Source organism: Podarcis raffonei, chromosome 10 (genome assembly GCF_027172205.1).
Source record: "Podarcis raffonei isolate rPodRaf1 chromosome 10, rPodRaf1.pri, whole genome shotgun sequence".
Taxonomy (NCBI): domain Eukaryota; kingdom Metazoa; phylum Chordata; class Lepidosauria; order Squamata; family Lacertidae; genus Podarcis; species Podarcis raffonei.
The window spans coordinates 76,180,838-76,204,795 of NC_070611.1; the positions used below are offsets into that span (position 1 = coordinate 76,180,838).

Sequence of the window (23,958 nt, forward strand, 5' to 3'; positions counted from 1 at the left end):
ACCGTGGGGCTAGGTGTTTCCACCATTCCTCTCCATGTGTTTTATTATAAGAACAATTCCAGAAACACAGCTCCGCTGACGTGCTAGCTTCCTTGCTAGCAAGGAGACGTGTTGTTGTTTTGACATAAAACCACATTTGTCTATGTACAGTACTTTGAAACCACCCCCACCATTTGTAGATAGAAATGATCAGTGCAAAGAATTTTACACTGGCTTATTTTTCTGACTGCATCCAACCAGTCATTCCTATAGCTGTAAGTAGGCAGAAAGTTCTGTGGTACCAAAGACTCGGGACCGCAATACCTCAAGGACCGCCTCTTCCCATATGAACCTTCCGGGTCCCGGAGATCATCTGAGGCCCTCCTTCGTGTGCCTCCTCCTTGAGAGGTCCGGACGGTGGCAACAAGAACAGGGCCTTTTCTGCAGTGGCTCCCGCTCTGTAGAATGCTCTCCCCAGGAAAGTTTGCCTGGCGCCTTCATCCTGAACCTTGACTGTAGTATTGCCTGGTAACCTGGATTCTGCACCCTTCGGGGGGACTTTCATTGGCTTGAAAAAGAGAGGGATTAAAATTTAAAAAACAACAATTTGCTCTGATTTTCCTTTTCTCGTCACTCTTTCAACTCCCACCAATTAGGCGTGAGAAGCAGGCTGCATCAGTAGGAGAAGATGGAGTTGACAGAGATGTCAGCAATGGACCAGCAGCAGAAGAGGAAAAGGTGAGGCCCATTGCCATTGTGCAAGAGAATGTGTCCATATTCTCTCTCCCTCTGCAGGCAAAGCTGTTCTTTTGACGGGGCCAAAGGCAGCAACAGAAACTGGCTGCAGATGGATTCTGTCTGAGCAGCGCCAAAGCAGCTCTTGCCTGTGGCCGTTCTGCTTCATCCATCTGTAGAACAGCCTTTGCCAACCTGCCAGCCTTCAGATGCTGGGCTACAGCCTCCCATCAGCTGAGAGGATGTCCTAGTTTAACTGGGGGGCACCAGGTTGGCAAAAGCTTTAATTTTTGCTCTTGGCGATGACTGTAGGCTTCTTCTAGTTGCAGAAACGTACAGGAAAATGCTGCCAGCAATCTCTTTGTATAAATTCCAGAGGGGTGGCTGGGCTTGCCTGCTCTAGCAGAAGCAACATTGGAGTCCTGCAGCTCCTTCAAACATCATAGAATTGTAGATTCGGTTTCGGTCCGGTATACCTGAAGGAGCGTCTCCACCCCAATTGTTCAGCACGGACAATGAGGTCCAGTGCCGAGGGCCTTCTGGCGATTCCCTCCCTGCGAGAAGTGAGGTTGCAGGGAACCAGGCAGAGGGCCTTCTCGGTAGTGGCACCCGCCCTGTGGAACACCCTCTCTTCAGATGTCAAAGAAATAAACAACTATATGACATTTAGAAGACACCTGAAGTCAGCCCTGTTTAGCGAAGTTTTTAATGACTGATGGTTTAATGTATTTTTAATCTTTTGTTGGAAGCCGCCCAGAGGGGCTGGGAAAACCCAGCCAGATGGGTGGGGGAGAAATAATAATAATAATAATATAATAATAATAATTTTTAGAGTTGGAAGGGACCACAAGGATCATGTAGTCCAACCCCCTGCAATGCAGGATTCTTGACCTTGAGATTGAGTTTCAAGCACTGCTGACCTAATGAATGCTTTATGACATAAAGCAGCTTAGGGCCCTCATTTACGCAACCGCCTCTCCTGGTATGCCCCACAGAGGACCATGAATAACCCTAGTTTAGAGGTCCCGGGCCCTAAGGAAGTCAGACTATCCTCCACCAGGGCCAGGGCCTTTTCAGTGATGGCTCCGACCGGGTGGAATGCTCTGTCCCATGAGACTAGGGCCCTGCAGGATTTAACCTCCTTCCGTCGGGCCTGTAAGACAGAGCTATTCTGCCTGGCTTTAATTTGAACTTAGCCTGATCTTTTATTCCCCTTCCTTCCCTCTCCCTCCCCTTTTATGAAGATCACCCGCTCTGAGACCCCACAGCTAATTCTCCCCTGGCCTCCTCGCCTGCCCAAGTAGGACCAATTCAGCCAGCTAGCCCTGGTGATTATCTAATGCTTATTTCCCCTAAACTGATTTCTGAATTTTGAATTTCATTGTTATTCATGTTTTTATACTGTATTTTATGCTGCTTTTACAATTAAGTGTTTTAAATTTGTTGTTAGCTTTCCTGAGCCCGGTTTTTGAACCAGGAAGGGCGGGTTATTATTATTATTATTATTATTATTATTATTATTAATTATAAGGTTATATAGATGAAAGTCTACTTTGTCAGGTGCATGTATCTTTTTATGTTGCCTAGATACACTTAATGTCACTTCAAAATTGTAGCCTGCCTTGAGGACTAGGGATGGGGCAGGCTAGATTTTTATCTTTATTTTTAAATGGCAGCCATGGTACCTCCCATTAAAAGCAATTTAGTATGTAGCTTTGGGCAGGCTCCCTTTTCTTCTTCTGCCCTCCCACTCCCTGCTTGCCTAGGCGATGTGCACCATTGATGGAGTTTCTCTGTTTCTCTGTAGTTCCTCTCTTTGGACGACATCCGCGATACCAGCAGAGCAAGCAATGACATGAGGGGAAACCAGAAACACAGTGTGAGTAGCCTCTGCTGTTCCCATTTTTGATGTCTGAAGATGAATGGAATGGGAGGGGTCAGGAATTCAAGGGGGGTATGTTGAGCTTCATACAAGTTTGACCCCCCCCTCCTCTGCCCCACTGCTGAAATTGTGAATTCGGCCACAAGTAGCGCGGTGTGTGTCATAACACATCTAAGTTTAACATGGAGAACTGTGATTTGGGTATTGCAACATCCCCTCTTAAAGCCAGCTTTGAGAAAAAAATCTCAAAGCTATTTACCACACGTTCAAACATCAAATAAAACAATCCAGAACAAAACATTACTGAAGAAAGTTAGATGTAGATATCCAAAGCAAAGTAATTAACAGGAAATTATAATATTATCTTAAAAGGTTTCAAAGTAAAGTGTTGCAAAGAAGGTGAGCTACAGAATGCACTTTGAGCGCAGCAAAGTTAAAAAAATAATTGCCTTGAATATTTCAAAAAAAAAAATACTAAAAAAAGGTCAAATACTAAGTGCACATTTCAAATGGCATAATTATCAAGAGGATAAAATATTATAAGCATAGAGCATAACTGCTGCTGTCGCCGCCAGTTCTGCCAATGGTGGTTCATGGCCAGGGGCAGCTGTGGAAGCTCAGATTCAATGACCTGAGTCTTCTCCAAGAGGCAGCCAAGATGGTCTCTGGCCTCTTCAGCAGCATTGACTTATTGTAGCTGGAGTCAGTCCGGGCCCCACCCTCCCAGGCCAGATGGGAGGAAGCTTGCAGGGCAGGGAGCAGATCTTCCAGGGCTCCCAGCCAAGGTGATGAAACTGAAGCAATGGGAAGCTAGCTTATACTGAGTCAGGCCTTGGGTGCATTTAAGGGAGATTTTGTCTACGCTGACAGATAGTGATCCTCCAGGGTTCAGACCAGGAACATTCCCGGCCTTGCTTGGAGATGCTGTAGATTGCTTGGAGGAGCTGTTGCATGCAAGGCATGGCCTACAGCCTTCCCTCCCAAGTCCCTTGCTCATAGATGTTTGTGGCCATTGAAATATCACATTGCTGTGAGTTCCAGACTGAGAACTGTTGCTTCGTGGCTGGCACAAGACATCAGGTCAGCCGGAAACAGCATTCTTCCTACGTTCTTGTGCTTTCGACCTTCCGAGTCCAGCTTTGTCATCTTTCTGTCACACTCCTGTTCCCCTAAGCCAGAAGGCCCTGCTTGTTTATGCCTCCTTTAATCGGCAAGCAGACCCATCCAATTTCCCCTTTCCTGGAAGGTCTCCAGCAGGGCTGCATCTTCTTCTCCCACCTTCCACTGCATGAGAAGGGCTGTGGCTCAATAGCAGAACATCTCTTTTATGTGGATTAAGGGTAAAGATATAACTTAGAGATAGAGGGTTTTATACTTTCTTCATTTTATTCCTTTTTTTATGCTCTTCTATTTCTATCTTCTCGCTCTGTTTTGCTTTTATTGTACTCTATGTTGAAAACTTTTAATGGAAAGGGTTATTTAAAAAAACAGCAGAGCATCTATTTTGCTAGTAGGGCGGGGTAAGACTGAAACTCTGTACAGTGGTACCTTAGTTCTCAATCCATTCCAGAAGTCCGTTCCAAAACCAAAGCGTTCCAAAACCAAGATACACTTTCCCATAGAAAGTAATGCAAAACATTTTAATCCGTTTCAGATTTTTAAAACGACCCCTAAAACAGCAGTTTAACATGAATTTTACTAACAAGACCATTGATCCATAAAATGAAAGCAATAATCAATGTTTTCTACTATAAAATAAATAAGACAGTATTCTAGATGATAAAAATTGAAATTATTTTTTTCTTACCTGCACTGATGATGAACGTTGTTTGGATGGGGGGCTTTTATCCATTTCCGCAGTCACACAATCTATCAATCAGTAGCTGAACTGGGCTCCACACTGTCACAAAAATAAATTAACCGGAAAAGCCTCAAAAACAAAAATGCAAAAGAAATAGCAAAAACAGAAGCGCCAAACTTAATCTGTTCCGGAACTCCGTTTGACTTCCGAAATGTTCAAAAACCAAGGCGCAGCTTCTGATTGGTGCAGGTGCCCCGGAAACAATAGCCGGCAGCCGCATCAGAAGTTGGGCTTCCGAAAAGCGTTCGAAAACCGGAACACTTACTTCTGTGTTTTCGCTGTTTGAGTACTAAGCCGTTTGAGAACCAAGGTACCCACTGTATTGCTGCTTCCAGCCAGTGTGAGCAAAACTGCACTAGATGGGCCCCAATGATCTAGCACAACGCAAGGCTGCTTCCTGTGATCCCTTTGCCACAACTCCCAGCTAGAAAAATAGGGCACTGCCAGCAGCTGAAGAAGAGCACTCGGCTGAAGGGAAGCTCATCCGCTCTCTAGCCTGAGATGGCTGAGTCTCCAGGAGGCCATAGGTGCTCAGCACCCCTCCTGCCCCAGATGACGACCCCCACCGCCCCTCTCCCTAGACACGTTGGAACTCGCTTCCTTATCTTTCCAGGCGAACGACATTGTCCCCTTGACTCCAATGGCCCTGGTTCCACCAGATGACGCAGAAAAGACGGACAATCCCCTCTTCAGGTAAGGATCCCCTGCCCCAACCTTTAATTTTCCTAGTCAGAGGGAAATGCGCTCTGGGGGAGGCGTGCCTTCTCATGCTGCCCAGCTCTCTAGGGCTTGTCAGGAGTTCAGCCTACACACAAGTAGGATCCTGGTAGAGACACCTGCCCGGCTGGCATGTTCCCTCCCTCCTGGTCAATCGTTCGGGAGCTTCACAATCTTTCTTCAGCCTGAACATCACAGCGACTGATGCCCACAGACATCGGCACACTTAGGGATCCACAGAGTTTGTGTAAGTTGTGTAACAGAGCTCAGCAACTCAGCATTTTGGCTAATCGGCTTTATTTACATATAAACACACACGGAGCACTGCAACATGGCTCCCTCTCTCTCTAGCATCGGACAGCGAAGAGAAAAAGAACAAAGGACAATAGTCCCACTTCATGGAACACAGTAACACAAACACTCTGTCTCCATCACATCCCACTCTGTGGAGTCAAAACATACACCGTCATGTGAAAGACAACAATCCCATGACTGCAAACGTGGAGCAGGGATTCTAAAAGGGCTGGCCTACAGACTGAAGAGGTCACTGTGTTTCCTTGCAGCCAGAAGGGGGAAAAGTTGGCGAGCCGGAAGGATTTTCACATGAACATCTGCACTCCTCAAATCACCGGCAGGCTGGAGCTGGTGGGGCTCTCGCCGATACAGGACAGGAACTGGGACCGGGGGATCGGCTCTATAGGTAGGGGCCAGCGCATGGTGCTTCTCTCTCCCCTCTTGCTCCACTGGAGGGGGGATGTTAAGTGCGTAAGAAGGGGCCACATGCTTTGGGGTCGTTAGGGGGATGTTGCTGCCATGCTCTAGGGTGGCCCTCTCAGTCCCCTCTCCTTCCCTATAGGTGTGCAGGGCCTTCTTCCAGCAGGCTCCACGCCCATGGACGTCTGCGGGTTCCGGACGCCTGTCGCTGCGCTGAACTTCTCCGAAGAAAGCGGTGAGTTGCGCCTGGCAAGACAGATGTCAAAAGATTTTGAATAAATGGACAAGTTACAGGAATTGGATAGCATGGGGGGAAGCCAACCCAAGCATCCAAATTTGAATAATCTGTGCACATGGTTAGAAGAGAAAACAATTTGGGGGGGGGAAGGGTTCAAAGGGGAGGGAGGAAGGGGGGAAAGTTAGGATAAATGAGTAGGGACAAAAGTATATACTGTTAGGCATAACTAATAGGAGGATGATTTTGATGCAGGTTATTGTTAGACTTGCGACTGAGTGGTTTTTTTGTAAGTTATTTGAAGTGCCTGAATGAAAGTGTGATTATAAAGAATGGGGCGGGGGGGGGGGTGGAGTTGCGGCTGGCTTTCTGGAGACGACTGAGGGCATCTGAAAAATAAGAGCCCGTATTGGAGACACTTAAAAAGAGGTTCCCAGACTGGAGCTATCCCTCCCAGAAACCCAAAAGAAAAGGACGCAGTCTCCAAGTGAGAGGCCTTCATTGAAAAATAAATGCTCAAAGGGACAGCCTCAGAAATGAGGAGGAGGCTGCAGGGTTCCGCATCCAAAGCCATGTTTTTTGTACACTTCCAGATTACAGACGTCATTTCCTTTCCCCAATCAAAGAATCACAGCAATCTTATTAGTTGCAACCCAAAGTCATCATCCTGAACCAATCTAAACTGTTTGGCTTTTCAGATCAGCCCTCATCATAATATCATGTCATTACGTATAACCATTTTCTGCTGTCTTTCCTTATTAAGACTTTGACTGACTTTTCTGTTCGTTAAGTCTTCCAATGTCCCCTTTCATCTGTCTACAAAACAATTGAAAATCGATTGCAATTGCCATGCCTAGCTGATTCTCTTTTCATGCATATACAATGGCCACGATGGATTCTTACAGTTTACTCTTTCATAGGTACCTAAAAGCAGCTACAGGCCTTTTCAGTTTAGCTAGGCCATAGACTCAAAACGGAACAATCAAAATGCAATTTTATGAAATTATTATTTTCTCCAGCACCTGCTGGTCAGGCCAATGACCTCATTCAGCATCCTGTTCTCACAGTGGCAAACCGGGTGCCCCCAAGGAAAACCTGCAAGGAGACCCAAGCGCAAGAGTCCTCTCCCCTCCTGTGCCTTCCACCAACTGGAATTCAGAAGCATCGCTGCCTCTGGTTGTGAGGGCAGAGCATAGCCATAAATGGCTAATAATAATAATAATAATAATAATAATTTATTTACCGTATTTTTCGCTCTATAACACGCACCTGACCATAACACGCACATCGTTTTTAGAGGAGGAAAACAAGGGAAAAAACATTCTGAATGAAACTGGATGTATCATTTTTGTGCTTCATGCTGTGGCCACAGACATGTGATCTGATGGTGAATTTGGGGTGACCCAATGCAAAAATCCTGAGAATTCCTGTGGATCCATGCTTTGTAACCACGTTTTTGCACCATTGCAGCCCCAGGCAACAGTGGGTGCGTGATTTTTCTGGTGCAGGCTGTAGCCATGGACATGCTATGTGATCTGATGGTGAATTTGGGGTGACCCAATGCAAAGATCCTGAGGATCCATGTGGATCTATGCTTTGTAACCACATTTTAAGTGGGGAGCGAAGGAAAAACAAAGAAGGGACATGAGAGGGGTGTGCAGAGAAGCAGCTGGCTAAGAATGCAGGAGAGGGATTTCACGGGAGGGAGGAAAGAAAGGCAAAAGTTTCCCCCCACCCAAGCCAGCCATCTCTCACTCCCCCTCTCTCTCTCCCTCTCACCCAGCAGCACCGGAGCACAGAGAGGAATTAGAAGGAACGACACTCTGCTTTCCCCTCTGCTTGCCTGGAGGGGAGGGGCTTTGCCTGCTCTTTGTTCCGTTTCAGCAAACACAGCAACGAAACAGAACAGGGTGGGCAGTAAGACCCTGAGGCAGAATGCAGGAAAGCAGCCGCTTCCTCTTTTCAGGTTTCCCTTCTCCGTGAAGCGCGATTTGATTTTTGCCTGATTTTTCGGCTCCAGGGACCACACATTCGCTCAATAACACACACAGACATTTCCCCTTCCTTTTTAGGAGAAAAAATCTGCGTGTTATAGAGGGAAAAATACGGTATACCCTGCCCTTCCCGGTTCAAAAAACCAGTCTCAGGCAGCTAACAACAAATTTAAAACACTTAATTGATGCAACAAAAAACAGCATAAAATAGAGTATAAAATGTGAATAACAATAAAATAAAAAATCAATTTAGGGGGGAAATCCATCCAGTAAACATTGGGTGATCACCAGGGCTAGCTGGCTAAATTAGTCCTACTTGGGCCAGCAAGGAGACCAGGGGAGAATTAGCTGTGGGATCCCAGAGCGGGGAATCTTCATAAAAAGGGGAGAGGGAGGGAAGGAAGGGGAATAAAAGATCAGGCTAAGTTCAAATTGAAAGCCAGACAGAATAGCTCTGTCTTACAGGCCCTGCAGAAGGAAGTGAAATCCTGCAGGGCTCTGGTCTCATGGGACAGAGCATTCCACCAGGTCGGAGCCACTACTGAGAAGGCCCTGGCCCTGGTGGAAGATAATCTGATTTCCTTAGGGCCCGGGACCTCTAACCTATGATTATCCATGGACCTTAAGGTCCTCTGCGGGGCAGACCAGGAGAGGCGGTCCGTAAATACGAGGGCCCTATGCCATGCATAGCCCTCTCCCCCTCCATGAATTTCTCCAGTCCTCTTTTGAAACCATCCAGGTTATTGGCTGTCATGGGGGAAGGAGTTCCACCGTTTAACTTCCTTTCCCAAGGAAAGCAGTCGGTATAGGGAGCTTCGCGGCGAGAGTGCAGCCCATTCCACGGCCGCTGCTGTTTTGCAGGGCCGGAAGATCACCTCCCTCCTCTTCCTTTCTCCCTGAAGCAGGTGCAGCAGCGCCCATCTGTGACGATAACGACGACTGCGACAACTTCCTGCCAGCGCTTCCCGAAGACGTCCTGGATGGCTCCCCAGCTGGGGAGGAGGAGGTCCATGTTGAACATCAGATGGTATTTGGCAGGACGAGGGGAGGAGGAGAGCAGGAGGCTGCCTAGGCGTAGTGACAAACCCTTAACAGTCTTGTTCCTCTGCCTTCTAGAGCATCCCTCAGAGGAAAGGCTACATGCTGCGAGAGAGAAGCCCTGCCCCGGATGCCTGCGTCAAGGTCAGGGGAACAAAATGCCCCAGCCTCGCGTCATGAGAGCCACTGTGGGGTTGTGGCTACAGCGTTCGCCTACGGCCTGGGAGACCAGAGTTCTAGTCCCCGTGTGGGTGACCTTGGGCCGGTCGCTGACTCTCAGGCCAGCCTACCTCACAGGGTGGTTGTGAGGATAAAATGGGGAGAACCCTGTGTGCTGCCTTGAGCTCCTTGAGACACGGTGGGGATGGAAATGCAATAATATAAGCAAACAAACTTGGGCAGAGGGCTGTCTTTCAGCAAACCCATCAGCAATTATTATTATTATTATTATTTTATTATTTATACCCCGCCCATCTGGCTGGGCTTCCCCAGGCACTCTGGGTGGCTTCCAACAAAATATTAAAATATAGTAATGCATCAAACATTAAAAGCTTCCCTAAAGAGGGCTGCCTTCAGATGTCTTTTTAGCTGGGTTCTCTCGTACGTTGAAAATTTGTCCAATGTCTTGCATGTGCCAGAGGAAATCGTAGCCACAATTGTTTTGTGCTTGCCGGCATTGCACAAACATTGCGAGGGCTTTGACGCCACTTTGGCCAGAGCCGGGCTCAGGATGGCTAACACCAATAAAATCACAGCAAAAGCATAATAGGGGAGAAAGAGAGGGGGGGCAATTTTAAATACAGGTTAAAATGCAATTTAAAATGCAGCCTCATTTTAAAGTAGCTGATAAATCAAGACCATAAGGGGAGGGAAACATAAGGGTCAGACCGAGTCCAAACCCAAAGGCCAGGCGGAACAACTCTGTCTTGTAGGCCCTGCGGAAAGATGTCAAGTCCCGCAGGGCCCTGGTCTCTTGGGACAGCATTCCACCAAGTCGGGGCCAGTACTGAAAAGGCCCTCGCCCTAGTTGAGACCAGTCTAACCACCTTGCAACTTGGGACCTCCAAAATGTTATTTGTAGACCTTAAGGTCCTCCACAGGGCATACCAGGAGAGGCGGTCCTGTAGGTACGAGGGTCCTAGGCCGCCTAGGGCTTTAAAGGTCAAAACCAGCACCTTAAACCTGACCCTGTACTCCACCGGGAGCCAGTGCAGTTGGTAAAGCACTGGATGAATGTGGTCCCGTGGCAAGGACCCCGTAAGGAGCATCGCAGTGGCATTCTGCACCCGCTGGAGTTTCTGTGCCTCTGTTTCTCTTCCAGGAGATGCTGGACCCCTGGCGCAGCCTGGACCCCTTCAGCTCCTCCGATGACAAACCCCTGAGGAAAGGTATCTGGAGAGAGGGAGGGGTGCTGGGTGGGTTGGCTGGCTGCAGGGTGGATTTGATTTAAATCACGATTTAAACCACTAGTCAGTAAGACTTGATTTAAATCATTTATTTATTTTTACAGAAAGTCTCATTCTTGCTGGTATCATCTTAATATTGACAACCAGATGAAGGATTTGTTTTTGGAACAATAAATTTTCAGAGTAGTTTTTACAGTTATATCAAAAATTACTGATTTGGTTATACTATTAGAAACACATAGACAGATAATTATGAAATTATTGTTTATATTTGGACAACTTTTCTGCTGCAGTTCATTGGAAGGAGAAAAATAATCATTCCCTTAATAACAATTAAAACAATTTATTTAACTAAAACAGTAACATTGTAGCATATGCATTCATGTTTGTTAGCTGATGTGGTTAAACAATTTTTTAAATAAAACTTAGGCTGAGTTTTAGCACACATGAAAAACTTAAAACAAATTATTATTTCCTGATTATAGCCTTTGGACTATAATGTAACTCTAAAAATAGTTTTCTGTTTAAAAGCTTTTTCCTCCAAAAGCATTTTATTTTAAAAATACAAGTTAAATAAAAAATTACAATTTTAATTATTTTTTTATTTTAAAATAGTTGATTTTTATCCACCCCGGCTGGCTGCTGCAGAACCCTCCCTGGTAACCCACCTCCCGAAAAACCATCAGTTAGACCCTGTATGGGCTGTGAGGAGAGATTTGCCCCCTGAGGTTTCCTTAAGAAAACTTATTCCATAGAATCACCGAGTTGGGAGGAACCCCAGGGATCTTCTAGTCTGACCCCCTGCAATGCAGGAGTTGCAACTCAAGAATCCCTGACAGAGGGCCATCTAACTGCTGCTTAAAAACCTTCAATGAAGGAGAGTCCACCGTTTGTGGCAGGAAGTGTTAGAAACTCAGATATACAGTGGCACCTTGGAAGTCGAACGGAATCCGTTCCGGAAGTCTGTTCGACTTCCAAAACGTTTGGGAACCAAGGCATGGCTTCCGATTGGCTGCAGGAAGCTCCTGCAGCCAATCAGAAGCTGCAGAAGTTGCATCGGATGTTTGGGTGCCAAAGAATGTTTGAAAACCAGAACAATCACTTCCGGTTTTTGATCGTTCAGGAGCCAAAACACTCGACTCCCAAGGCGTTTGCAAACCAAGGTACCACTGTATGCTCCAAATGGCTCCTTAAACCAGGGTTACCGTCGCCAAAACAGAATGCCTCGTTGCCATTTGGGGGCCAGACAGCTCAAAAGTCCATTTTTCAACACGACTTTTTGGTTCCTGAAATTCGTACTGATTGTGCAGATAAAATATAACGGATAGCATTTGAGAGGATGTGGTATTAGTGTGTGAAAATGTCCAGATCCAAGGATCCCCAGGCACACACCTCCAGATGGTGGAGACGTCAGGCACCGTCCTGGCCCCCGGGCATCTTCACTTGGTCCCAAAGGCCAACAGCTGGGTGCAAAATGTTCCTGGCAAATTTTGAGCGCTGGTGGCACATGACAGCCTTTGGCCATTATCTTGGTCCCTTTGTGGGACGCAGCAGATACTGGAAAGGGAGGGAAAACTGGGAAGGTGTTAGAACAGGCTTCCTCAACCTCGGCCCTCCAGATGTTTTGAGACTACCATTCCCATCATCCCTGACCACTGGTCCTGCTAGCTAGGGATCATGGGAGTTGTAGTCCAAAAACACCTGGAGGGCCGGGGTTGAGGAAGCCTGTGTTAGAAGCCTATAAAGTGTGAAACGTAACAGTAAGAGGGGAGTCTTGGCTGTTGACTGCTGGGGGTTTTTGGTGGGACTGGGAGGGCCTCTGTTTCTGCCCCCGTGACCCGATGTAGGAGGGCAAGCCCCTTCCACTTCTCTCTCTTTAGGCAAGCCGTTCACGGTGCCACATGCCCTGGAGAACCTGCCTGGCACCAAGCGGAAGAGGAGGCTGCCCAGCAAGCTGCAGGAGTTCACGGCCTGGTTTTCAGCCACAGGTGAGTACAATGGGGCGCGAGCGTGGGGCTGCTGTGGGACTTGACCTTGCCACCTCAGGCTTGCTGTATCCAAGAAGTCTCTGTTTCATGAACGCAGCTTGTCCTCTGTTGTGGATGTGCTTGTTCTGCCCCTGTGCCCCCCACCACGTACCTTATTTTTCGCTCAATAAGACACATCGGACCATAAGATGCACCTAGTTTTTGGAGGAGGAAACTAAGAAAAAAAAGATTCTGAATCTCAGAAGCCAGAACAGCAAGAGGAATCACTGCGCAGTGAAAGCAGCCATCCCTCTTGCTGTTCTGTCTTCTGGGATAGCTGCGCAACCTGCATTCGCTCCATAAGATGCACGCACATTTCCCCTTACTTTTTAGGAGGGAAAAAGTGAGTCTTATAGAGCAAAAAATATGGTAGGTCAGAGGTGCTGCTTTTGGTAAGGCCTAAGAACCGAAGAGGAGCTTGCTAGATCATCCCAGCTTCTTGTTCTCACAGTGGCCAACCAGGCACCTGGGGGAAATCTGCAAACAGAACCTGAGCACAAGAGCTCTCTCGCGTGGCTTCCAGCAACGGGTATTTAGTCACATCCTGTTCTAGCTCTTCTAAGTCGTCTTCTTTGGCCATCCCTCGCAGCCGAGTAAGATTGTCTTCCACAAACACGGTTTTAACAGGGAGTCCGCAAGTGACTGTGGAGGCCAATTCTGGATCCACACGTCCTTCCACAGTGGGGACGTTGGTTCCCAGGTGGGAGTTGATCACGGTGTGGATTTGCCAAGCATGCCTTCCTCTTAGCACCTTTCTCCCTTGCGTCCTGAGTTCTAGCGTCTTCAAAGCCCATGACACCTTTGGTCAAGGCTGTTCTCCAACTGGAGCACTTGCAGGCCAGTGTTTCCCAGTTGTCAGTATTTATACTCCTTTTTTTTAGATTTGCCTTGAGAGAGTCTTTAAACCTCTTTTGTTGACCACCAGCATTACGCTTTCCATTTTTAAGTTCGGAATAGAGTAGTTGCTTCGGCAGACAATCATCAGGCATCCACACAACATGACCAGTCCAACGAGGTTGATGTTGAAGAGCCAGTGTGGTGTAGTGGTTAAGAGCGATAGACTCGTAATCTGGGGAACCGGGTTCGATTCCCCGCTCCTCCTCCTGCAGCTGCTGAGTGACCTTGTGCCAGTCACACTTCTCTGAAGACTTTCAGCCCCACTCACCTCACAGAGTGTTTGTTGTGGGGGAGGAAGGGAAAGGAGATTGTTAGCCGCTTTGAGACTCCTTAGGGTAGTGATAAAGCGGGATATCAAATCCAAGCTCTTCTTCTCTTCTTCTTCAACACGGGTGATCTTTGCTTCTTCCAGTACACTGGTGTTAGTTCGCCTGTCTTAGTATTCACTCTTGCAGCTCATAAGGAAAGGGCCGTCGCTTTGCAAGCACAGCATCTCAGGTTCAATTCCCAGGTAGGACTAGGAGGAACTCCTTTCCTGAAGCCCCAAAGAGCCACTGCCAGTGTCAACAACACCAAGAGAGGTGGACCAAGGGTTGGACTTGGTGTAACTACTTGGAAGTTTCATCACAACTGAGCAACATACGGATTCTATTAAATAATAATATTAACAAAATGTTATTTATACCCTGCCCTCCCCAGCCAGAGCTGGGCTCAGGGCGGCTAACATCAGTAAAATCACAATAAAAACATAATGGGGGGCGGGGGGGGGGGCGGAAACCAATTTAAAATACGGGTTAAAATACAATTTAAAATGCAACCTCATTTTAATAGTAGCCCATAGATCAAAACCACAAGGGGAGGGAAACATAAGGGTCAGACTGAGTCCAAACCAAAGGCCAGGTGGAACAGCTCTGTCTTGCAAGCCCTGCGGAAAGATGTCAAGTCCCGCAGGGCCCTAGTCTTTTGTGGGAGAGCGTTCCACCATGTCGGGGCCAGTACTGAAAAGGCCCTGGCCCTAGCTGAGACCAATCTAACCACCTTGCAACTTGGGACCTCCAAAGTGTTGTCATTTGTGGACCTTAAGGTCCTCCACGGGGCATACCAGGAGAGGCGGTCCCGTAGGTACGAGGGTCCTAGGCCGCCTAGGGCTTTAAAGGTCAAAACCAGCACCTTAAACCTGACCCTGTACTCCACCGGGAGCCAGTGCAGTTGGTAAAGCACTGGATGAATGTGATCCCGCGGCAAGGACCCCGTAAGGAGTCTCACCGTGGCATTCTGCACCCGCTGGAGTTTCTGGGTCAGCTTCAAGGGCAGCCCCGCATAGAGCGAGTTACAATAATCAAACCTGGAGGTGACCGTTGCATGGATCACTGTGGCCAGATCAGGGCGGGAAAGGCAAGGGACCAGCTGCTTAGCACGGCGAAGGTGGAAAAATGCCAGGTTCTTGCATAGCATCGTCTTCCCTTTGACCTGACGCATTGCCTGGCCTTGGAAGGCCCTCTGTGCCACCTTGAGGAGGGAGGGAGCAGGGAGGGCCACTGAGCCAGAGAACCTCTGCCGTCTCCCTCTGAGCATGTTCTTCTTCTCTCCCCAGAGCACCACAGAGCTGGCAACCAGAGAAGCAGGAAGAAAGGTCCAGTGTTCCCTGGTGAGTGGGTGCAACTCATGGGTGGGTGGTTGGGAAGGTCACTGTCCTGGGTCCTTCGTCGGTTTGCCTTCTCCTCTTCATTAGTTTGCTTATGCTTGACTTTGCGTTTAAAAAGAAACAAGCAAAGCTGCAGGGAGCAAGTTAGAAATACCAAAGCATTCTCTGCATTTCTTTGGGCCCCACTCTGGGCATCTTCCAGACTCCTCTCCTTCAGGCAGTCCAATTTACGGTCTTTGGGCGTTGCTCTCATACAATCCTAGGGTTGGAAGGGACCCACAGGGGTCATCTAGTCCAACCCCCCTGCAACGCAGGAATCGCAGCTAAAGGATCCCTGACAGGTGGCCACCCGACCTCTGCTTAAAAACCTCCCACAAAGGAGAGTCCACCACTGTCAGAGGTTTTCCATTCCTCTGTCAAATGGCTCTCACCATCAGAAGATTCTTCCTAAAGTTTCTTGTCATGTGACTCCATTGGTTTCTTGTCATGTGACTCCATTGGTTTGGGTGCTCCCCTCTGTAGCTCTCATGCGACCTCAGTATTAAACTCTCCTTAGGGTGGGTGCAAAATTTCCTTGCACGCACACACATGGTATCTGAGGGTTAGTCGGATCCCAGATGTTGCCTTGCAGCCTGTGGGACACCCAACTGCCCATTCATACTAATAAAACCTGCACATGTTCCCACATGTCGGGACCCTGCCACAGCCACTGAGCATCTTTTCGGCACCAAAATGTGCACAAAATGTAGAAGCAGCAATGGAGCCCCTCTCCAGAGAGCTTGAAAATAGATGTGACTACAGATTTCATCATCCTTGACCCTTGGCCATACAGCCTGCTGGGAGTTGGAGTCCCACAACATCTGGACAGGAATCGCCGTTTCTCTGTCGAGGGCAGTGGGAGATGGTTGGGTGTTGGGGGTATAGACCAGGGGTAGGCAACCTAAGGCCCGGGGGCCGGATCCGGCCCAATTGCCTTCTAAATCCAGCCCGCGGACAGTCTGGGAATCAGTGTGTTTTTACATGAGTAGAATGTGTGTTTTTATTTCAAATGCATCTCTGGGTTTTTTGTGGGGCCTGCCTGGTGCTTTTACATGAGTAGATTGTGTGCTTTTATTTAAAATGCATCTCTGGGTTATTTGTGGGGCATAGGAATTTGTTCTTTCCCCCCCCTAAAATATAGTTCGGGGCCCCCCCACAAGGTCTGAGGGACAGTGGACCGGCCCACGGCTGAAAAAGGTTGCTGACCCCTGGTATAGACAGTTGAGAAGAGAGCTAAGCTGAGGCCAAGCTGGGTTGGGGAGGATTTAAGAAGGGATTTCGGAGTCAACCACGTAAGAATCTGGGGCAGGGAGCTGGGGAGCAGCAATGCAAGTTCCGTAGAAGAAGGGCTGGGCGGAGAGTGGCTTTTTGCTGCTCCTTGCAAAGCTGCTTCCCAGAGCCTGGGAGCAGGACAAGGGGATTTGGGGAGGGGGAGAGAAGCTGTAGCTGGGGGGTTTGTAGAAGACCCTGTTCCTGATCCTGTCATTTCTGGACAGATCTCGAAGTCCTCTACTTGAATCATGCGAAGGAGCGCTTGGCTGCCCAGAAGAAGTTGCAGAGGATGAGGCTGGTAAGGAGAGAGACCTTCCATTCACTCGCTTTTGCTGAACTTCGCTGCCCCTGATTTCCTGCCAATGCAGACAAGGCAGTTTGCAATCTGATGAAACACAATCTAATAGGCACACGACTTGCAAGGAGAAAAAGGTGGCTGCTGGGAGCGTTGTCTGTCTTGGGAGCCCCCTCTGATCCCCATAAAAGTGGTCCAGTTTGCTAGCATCTCTGCATGATCATCTAGTGCATTTTTCCTCAAGGTGGGACACGCATTATTCCTGCCCTCCTCATTTAATAATAATAAATTTTTATTTGTACCCCGGCCAGAGCCAGGCTCAGAGCAGCTAACATCATATAAATAATACAATATTCAGTCCCCACAACAACCCTGTCAGGTAGGTTAGGCTGAGAGAAGACAGTGACAGGGATTTGAACCCAGGTCCCAGCCTGACACTAACCACTACACCACTGCTGCTGTAGTGCATAAATTTGATGCAAGAAACTTGGTGCTCTTCTTGCAAGAGGAGTCCTCTTGCTCTGGCAAAAGGAATCTCTGCCCAGTGCCCTCCTGCCCCTCATCCCAGGTTTTGGAGACGCTTGTGAGGCTCGCTAGAGCCCTCTAAGGCCCAGGCTGAGAAGAGGAGCTACTGTCCCTTGTCTAACATTTGGGAGCAATCAGTTCATTTCCAGTGCTGGTGGAATGGTTAGTGTGTCAGGCTAGGACCCAAGAGTAAGGTAAAGGGGCCCCTGACCATTAGGTCCAGTCATGGCCGACGCTGGGGTTGCAGCGCTCATCTCCCTTTACTGGCCAAGGGAGCCAGTGTACAGCTTCCGGGTCATGTGGCCAGCAGGACTAAGCCGCTTCTGGCGAACCAGAGCAGCGCACGGAAACGCCGTTTACCTTCCTGCCGGAGCGGTACCTATTTATCTACTTGCACTTTGATGTGTTTTCGAACTGCTAGGTTGGCAGGAGCAGGGACTGAGCAACGGGAGCTCACCCCGTCGCGGGGATTCGAACCGCGACCTTCTGATCGGCAAGCCCTAGGCTCTTTGGTTTAACCCACAGCGCCACCCGCGTCCCTCAGGACCCAGGAGACCTGGGTTCAAATACTCAACTCAGCCATGAAACCCACTAGGTGATTTTGGACTAATCACTGGCTCTATCAGCCTAACTTACCTCACAGGGTTCTTGTTGGGGATTAAATGGGGGGGGGGGAGAGAACTGTCTGTGCCACCTTGAAGGAAAAAAATCAGATATACTGTATTTTTCGCTCTATAAGACGCACCAGACCATAAGACGCACCTAGTTTTTGGAGGAGGAAAACAAGAAAAAAAATATTCTGAATCCCAGAAGCCAGAACAGCAAGAGGGATCTCTGTGCAGCGAAAGCAGCGATCCCTCTTGCTGTTCTGGCTTCTGGATAGCTGCGCAGCCTGCATAAGACGCACACACATTTCCCCTTACTTTTTAGGAGATAAAATGTGTGTCTTATAGAGCAAAAAATACGGTAACTGCAACAAATGAATGAGTAGAATAAGGCTGCTCCCACCTGGGAAGGCAAGCTTTGCTCAAAACCTCATGAAAAGTGACTGACCCTGAGCGAGAACAGGAAGGCAAAAACAGGCCTGGTTTTTGTTTTTATCTTTCCCCCTGAAGCAAGATGCGCAGCTGGCCAATCGGTTAGAGGAGCCCGAAGCCCTGGAGGAGGAAGAGGAGCAGGACGTCAATGATGCCATGGGCGATATGGATGTCGGAGGGGCAGGTCTGTCCACAGTTTCTGGGCTGAGCCCTGGGAATCTCTCGGGCCTCTCCCCCAAAACCAGGGCTTCTATTTACAGCCCAGAATTGGCCGTTGCAATGGGGGGCTCCTTCCACACAGATCCCCCACCCCTGGTTTAAAGCAACCAGCGGGACAAAAGAGCCACATTTCTGGACGCCAGTTCATCCAATCTCGCTGCCCATTTGCCCGCAGCCGTTGTGCTCAAGCCTTTCCCCAAACGCTCCCCCCATCGCACTTGCCTCGACCGCCACCTTTCTCTGTCCACAGATGACTTTCTGGAGCACGAAGATGCCCCCCAGGGGGAAGCCGCAGAGGAGGCACCAGTTGGCCTGATAGGTAACAATTGGCAGGCGGCATTGTTAGCTGGGCCGGGGGCTGGGCCTGTAAGAATAGCTGGAAGCTGCTCAGTTAAGCCTGCACCCCAGGAGCAATGGGGGGGGGCAAATCTTGGGTTTAGCACTGTGCAGCTGATAATTATTATTATTATGTATGTATGTATGTATGTATTCATTCATACATACATACATACATACATACATACATACATACATACCCCATCCATCTGCCTGGGTTTCCCCAGCCACTCTGGGCAGCTTCCGACAAAACACTAAAATACAATAACCTTTTAAACACTAAAAGCTTCCCTAAACAGGGCTGCCTTCAGATGTCTTCTAAAAGTTTGGTAGTTATTTTTCTACAAACAAAGAACTATGAAAATTACAAACACATCAAAATCAAACAAATCCCCGAACCCAACCAAACATCCATCCCACCCACCCACCCCCCCACAAAAAATCGAAAGGGAAAAAAGAACATTTTAAAAAGAACTCTGTGCCGCTCCGAGTCCTCCTGGGCAGCAACAGCAGCAATGGCAACCATCCTTCTGAGGCCTGTCCAGCCCCGCCCTGGGCCAGGTGGTGAGTTGCAGGAGCGGGGCCCTTAGGCACTCACGCAGGGGAGTTATTTGTGTTATTTGTGCCAAAGAGCCCTGTGGGGCATAGCCGAATAATTTGGCTGCTTTGCAAAACTCACAGCTGCGGGTTGAGAAAGATGCCTAATGAATATTTATCCTGCACCAAGTGGTGACCAGGGAAGCCTAGGCTTCGAAGTGTGTTGGGGGTGCAGTGAGTGAGTGGCCCCATCAAGAGAAGGCTCTGACCTGTGGTTGTCTGGAGGCAATGGAGGAATGCACCTTGGGGGTGCAGGAGAGACATGTTTTGTTGCAGCTGGGGCAGGTGAAGGCGTCCGGTTGTTCTGCTGCAGATGCACCATGCTGTTTCTTCTCTCTGAGCTCCTCCCAGCCATCATTCCTCCTCTGGTCACGGCTATGAACGCACAACTTGTCCGCCTTCAGCATACTTGAAGGAGCATCTCCACCTGCATCATTCAGCCTGGACACGGAGGTCCAGCTCCGAGGGCCTTCTGGCGGTTCCCTCCCTCTGAGAAGCAGAGTTGCAGGGAACCAGGCAGAGGGCCTTCTCGGTGGTGGCACCCGCCCTGTGGAACACCCTCCCGTCAGATGTCAAGGAGATAAACAACTATCTGAGTTTTAGAAGACATCTGAAGGCAGCCCTGTTTAGGGACGTTTTTGGTGTCTGACATTTTATTGTGTTTTTAATATTTGGTTGGAAGCTGCGCAGAGTGGCTGGGGAAACCCAGCCAGATGGGCTGGGTATAGATAATAAATTATGCTGCTGATGATGATGATCCAGAGCACCTATTTTGAACCTCAAAGGTCACAGATTTAATCTCCAAGTGGGAGACTCCCTACCTGGGGAGCAGCTGCCAGTCAGTGCCCAGAGTAGCTGGGGAAACCCAGCCAGATGGGTGGGGTATAAATTATTATTGTTATTATTGTTATGCCTGTCTCCAGGCACTGTGATCGTCTGCAAGGGATTCCTGCCTCTGCCCCCTGCAGCTGTTTCTGGGGTGCTTTTGGTGTTGTGGGATGTAAGCAGGGCAGTTGCCCACAGCTAATCTGAGACGTTTAGGAGAACCTCTTAATTTCTGCATTTGCTTACAGATCTTGGTGACATCACCCCTGCCATCAACTACGAGGAATACGTGCAAAGAAATGTGGTGCGTATCATGTGTGTGTTGGTCATGTGGCATTTAGGTGGGTCCCAGGCAGCCACCCATCAAAACACTGGCCAGACTCACACCTGATTATCTTTCTTAGTGAGGTGATGGTCTTGCCTGATTTCAGAGCCATGCCCTGTGGCCGCTCGGCCTCACTGTGTCTCCCACCACTTGTTACTGAATTTATATCCCACCTTTTCCTGTTCGTGGTTCTCCCTTTCTCCATTTTAACTGTACAACAATCCTGTGAGGTAGGCCAGGCCGTGAGAGATTATGGCTGGCCCAAGTCACCCAGTGAACTTCATAGCTGACTTGAGATTTGAGCCACGGTGTCAGGCCCTAGTCCTAGACTCTAGCCGTGCCACACTAGCGCGTCTTATTGCTTCCCCTGGGGTTTTTTTTTTAATTCAAAATTTACTTCTTAATAAAATACAGTGGTACCTCGGGTTAAGTACTTAATTCGTTCCGGAGGTCCGTACTTAACCTGAAACTGTTAAGCACCACTTTAGCTAATGGGGCCTCCTGCTGCTGCTGCTGCTGCTGCTGCTGCACCGCCGGAGCACGATTTCTGTTCTCATCCTGAAGCAAAGTTCTTAACCTGAAGCACTATTTCTGGGTTATCGGAGTCTGTAACCTGGAGCGCGTGCAACCTAAAGCGTATGTAACCTGAGGTACCACTGTAAAGCAAAGATAAAGAATTTGAGTAAATACTCGGAACGTTACAGCAGGTTGAAAGCAGCATAAGGTTGAACAATATAATTAAATGTACTGTTCCAAAACATTACAAAAAAGCCTGTTTTTCCATAAATATGTTAGGCTGGTTTATATGTATTCTTTTGTAATGAGTTAGCTTAATCATGGTTACTACGGACCTGATTTTCTCAGTTTATTTAGAAATAGTAGGATATATGTTCTTCCCCCCCCCCAAACACACACTTTTAGCTATTATAATCTTAGCAGCAGGTTCCCAGTCTTTTTTGACATCTCTGTTGTCCGTGTCTCTCTGAGTTCCGCTGTTAGCTTGGCCAGTTCAGCATATTCCATCAGTTTTTCTTGCCATTCTTCTTTGGTCAGTGTCTTCTCATCTTTCCATTTCTGGGCTAGTAAAATCCTAGCTGCTGGTGTTGCAGAAAGCCTTATTTCAGTCTCCCACGCTGGGGACCCCTTGAGACAGGCAGCCAGAGCCCCAGCCATCCAGGGGCCAGCTATTGCCCAAGATAATCTTGGATGAGAGGGCCTAGCAGTGGCCATTGGCCACGATAGTTTAATGTAGGGTTACCAAACGTCCCCATTTACTGGGAACAGTCCCCAGATTTGCGAATAAGCCTGCGGGCAAATTCCATCCCCGGATTTCATCTAATGTCCCCGGGAAACGCAGCACTGGCAGTCTCAGCAGCCTGGAGCAGTTGCCTCTGGCTGGCTTCAGGAGCTGCTGAGAAGTCCCCATATGATGGTGGTGCAGGGGCTCCAAGATGCAGCTTCCGGGCTGCCTCCACCTTCCCTGACGCCAGCAACTAAGCTGTGAAGGGAGGCTTCACGCTGCCTATCAGAGCTTGTGTGCAAGCAGGAGGGGGCAGGAACCTCTCAGTTAGGCAACGGGAAGCCTCCCTTCCCAGCTGAGGAATCCCAGCCCCTCCTGCTTGCACAAAAGTAGGAATGGGATTGGGGCTGCTCCAATGGGAAGGGAGGCATTGCGCTGCCTGAGCGATCCCTGCCCCCTCCTGCTTGCACGAAAGTGGGAACGGGATTGGGGCTGCTCCGATGGGAAGGGAGGCATCACGCTGCCTGAGCCTTGCTGCCGCCGTTGCTCTCAGCCCTTCTTCTTGGCCTTCCATGCCTGACCCACCACGCACCGCTTCCCCACCACCAAAGAACCAACAACTCAGGGCTGCCCAGGCTCAGGGAGAAAGGAGATAGAAGCCTTGGAGGAAGGGGAAGCATGGTGGTTGAGGTCAAGGTGGCAGCCGCCCCTCTGCCACCGCCATGGCTGCAGCATCAACGTCCTGAACATGTAGTATTTATTTATTTGAAGTGTCACCGGATTCATTGAAAAAATTCTGGTAACCTTTGTTTAATGAGCCCTCCATGTTCAGATGCAGTCTACCCCTGAGGACAGGACAAAGTGTATGGAAAGCAGTATCTGGAAACAGCCTCTTTTTGGGGGGGTGATGCAGCCCCACTTTCTGCCTCCCATTTACTTTGCCTCTCCAGGAAGAAGAGAGGGTTTACTAAGCAGGTTGTGTTCTGCTGGCTTATTATGCAGTAGCAGTTTGGGATTAAAAAAAAATCAGAGTGGTTGGATAAAAAACGGCTGCTTTGCACTAGCCCCCCAGTTCTGGCCTTTGCGACCAGAGCGTTCCTTCAGAGCAGGATCGGAACCCCACCTTCTGCGGATCTTGAGCACAAGACACTTGGTTTGATTTGATGTTTTCATCCCCAAAAAGTTTGATTTGATGTTTTCATCCCCAACATTTTTTTTGATTTGAGTTTCTACTGAAATGAGACCGCATTTTAATCTTGTTTTTAAGTTGTATTTTAATCCATTGTTTTTATACCTGGTGTTAGCCGCCTTGAGACGGGTCTTGGCTGGGGAGGGCGGGGTATAAATAAAAGTTATTATTTATTATTATTATTATTTTTCTCTCCCCAGGAAGTGTTCATCTCGCACTCCCAGAAATACGCCCGAGAGACTGTTCTGTCCCGGCGCGTTCGGGACTGGGAGGAGATGGTGGTCCCAAAGCTGGAGGAGCAGGTGAGGCTCAGCTGGGGGGGCAGCAACTGTGTCTGACTCCGCCTATTTCCCAGGTCCCACACCTTAAGCCATCTCCCGCCAACAACACCCTCAAGTGATTTTGTGAAGCTGTAAGGCAGGAGTCGGGACGCGGGTGGCGCTGCGGGTTAAACCACCGAGCCTCTTGGGCTTGCTGATCAGAAGGTCGGCGGTTCAAATCCCCGTGACGGGTTGAGCTCCCATTGTTCGGTCCCTTCTTCTGCCAACCTAGCAGTTCGAAAGCACGTCAAAGTGCAAGTAGATAAATAGGTACCACTCCGGCGGGAAGGTAAACGGCGTTTCCGTGCACTGCTCTAGACATGTGGTTTATATACTTAATGTATGTGTGTTTGCCTTCTGCAATTATTAATGCGGGTGGCGCTGTGGGTTAAACCACTGAGCCTAGGGCTTGCGGATTGGAAGGTCGGTGGTTCGAATCCCAGCAATGACGGGGTGAGCTCCCGTTGTTCGGTCCCTTCTTCTGCCAACCTAGCAGTTCGAAAGCACGTAAAAGTGCAAGTAGATAAATAGGTACCGCTCCAGCAGGAAGATAAACGGCGTTTCCGTGCGCTGCTCTGGTTGAGCAACGGGAGCTCAAACCATCGTGGG

The 23,958-nt window shown here is 48.8% G+C and overlaps 1 protein-coding gene across 3 annotated transcripts in view; it reads left to right on the forward strand.

The window, feature by feature from the left end:
* Positions 1-23,958, forward strand: part of NCAPH2 (non-SMC condensin II complex subunit H2) — a 32,630-nt gene that overhangs the window by 5,594 nt on the left and 3,078 nt on the right. For 2 of the 3 annotated variants that reach the window (XM_053404844.1, XM_053404845.1), the window contains exons 5-19: positions 636-717; positions 2,522-2,593; positions 5,071-5,150; positions 5,738-5,874; positions 6,031-6,123; positions 9,020-9,144; positions 9,234-9,299; positions 10,477-10,543; positions 12,442-12,549; positions 15,080-15,133; positions 16,666-16,739; positions 18,377-18,482; positions 18,768-18,836; positions 20,524-20,579; positions 23,230-23,331. In XM_053404844.1, the coding sequence (XP_053260819.1) occupies positions 636-717; positions 2,522-2,593; positions 5,071-5,150; positions 5,738-5,874; positions 6,031-6,123; positions 9,020-9,144; positions 9,234-9,299; positions 10,477-10,543; positions 12,442-12,549; positions 15,080-15,133; positions 16,666-16,739; positions 18,377-18,482; positions 18,768-18,836; positions 20,524-20,579; positions 23,230-23,331 (1,291 nt within the window). The remainder of the gene's footprint in view (positions 1-635; positions 718-2,521; positions 2,594-5,070; positions 5,151-5,737; positions 5,875-6,030; positions 6,124-9,019; positions 9,145-9,233; positions 9,300-10,476; positions 10,544-12,441; positions 12,550-15,079; positions 15,134-16,665; positions 16,740-18,376; positions 18,483-18,767; positions 18,837-20,523; positions 20,580-23,229; positions 23,332-23,958) is intronic. The other variant, XM_053404846.1, reaches the window with a different exon arrangement.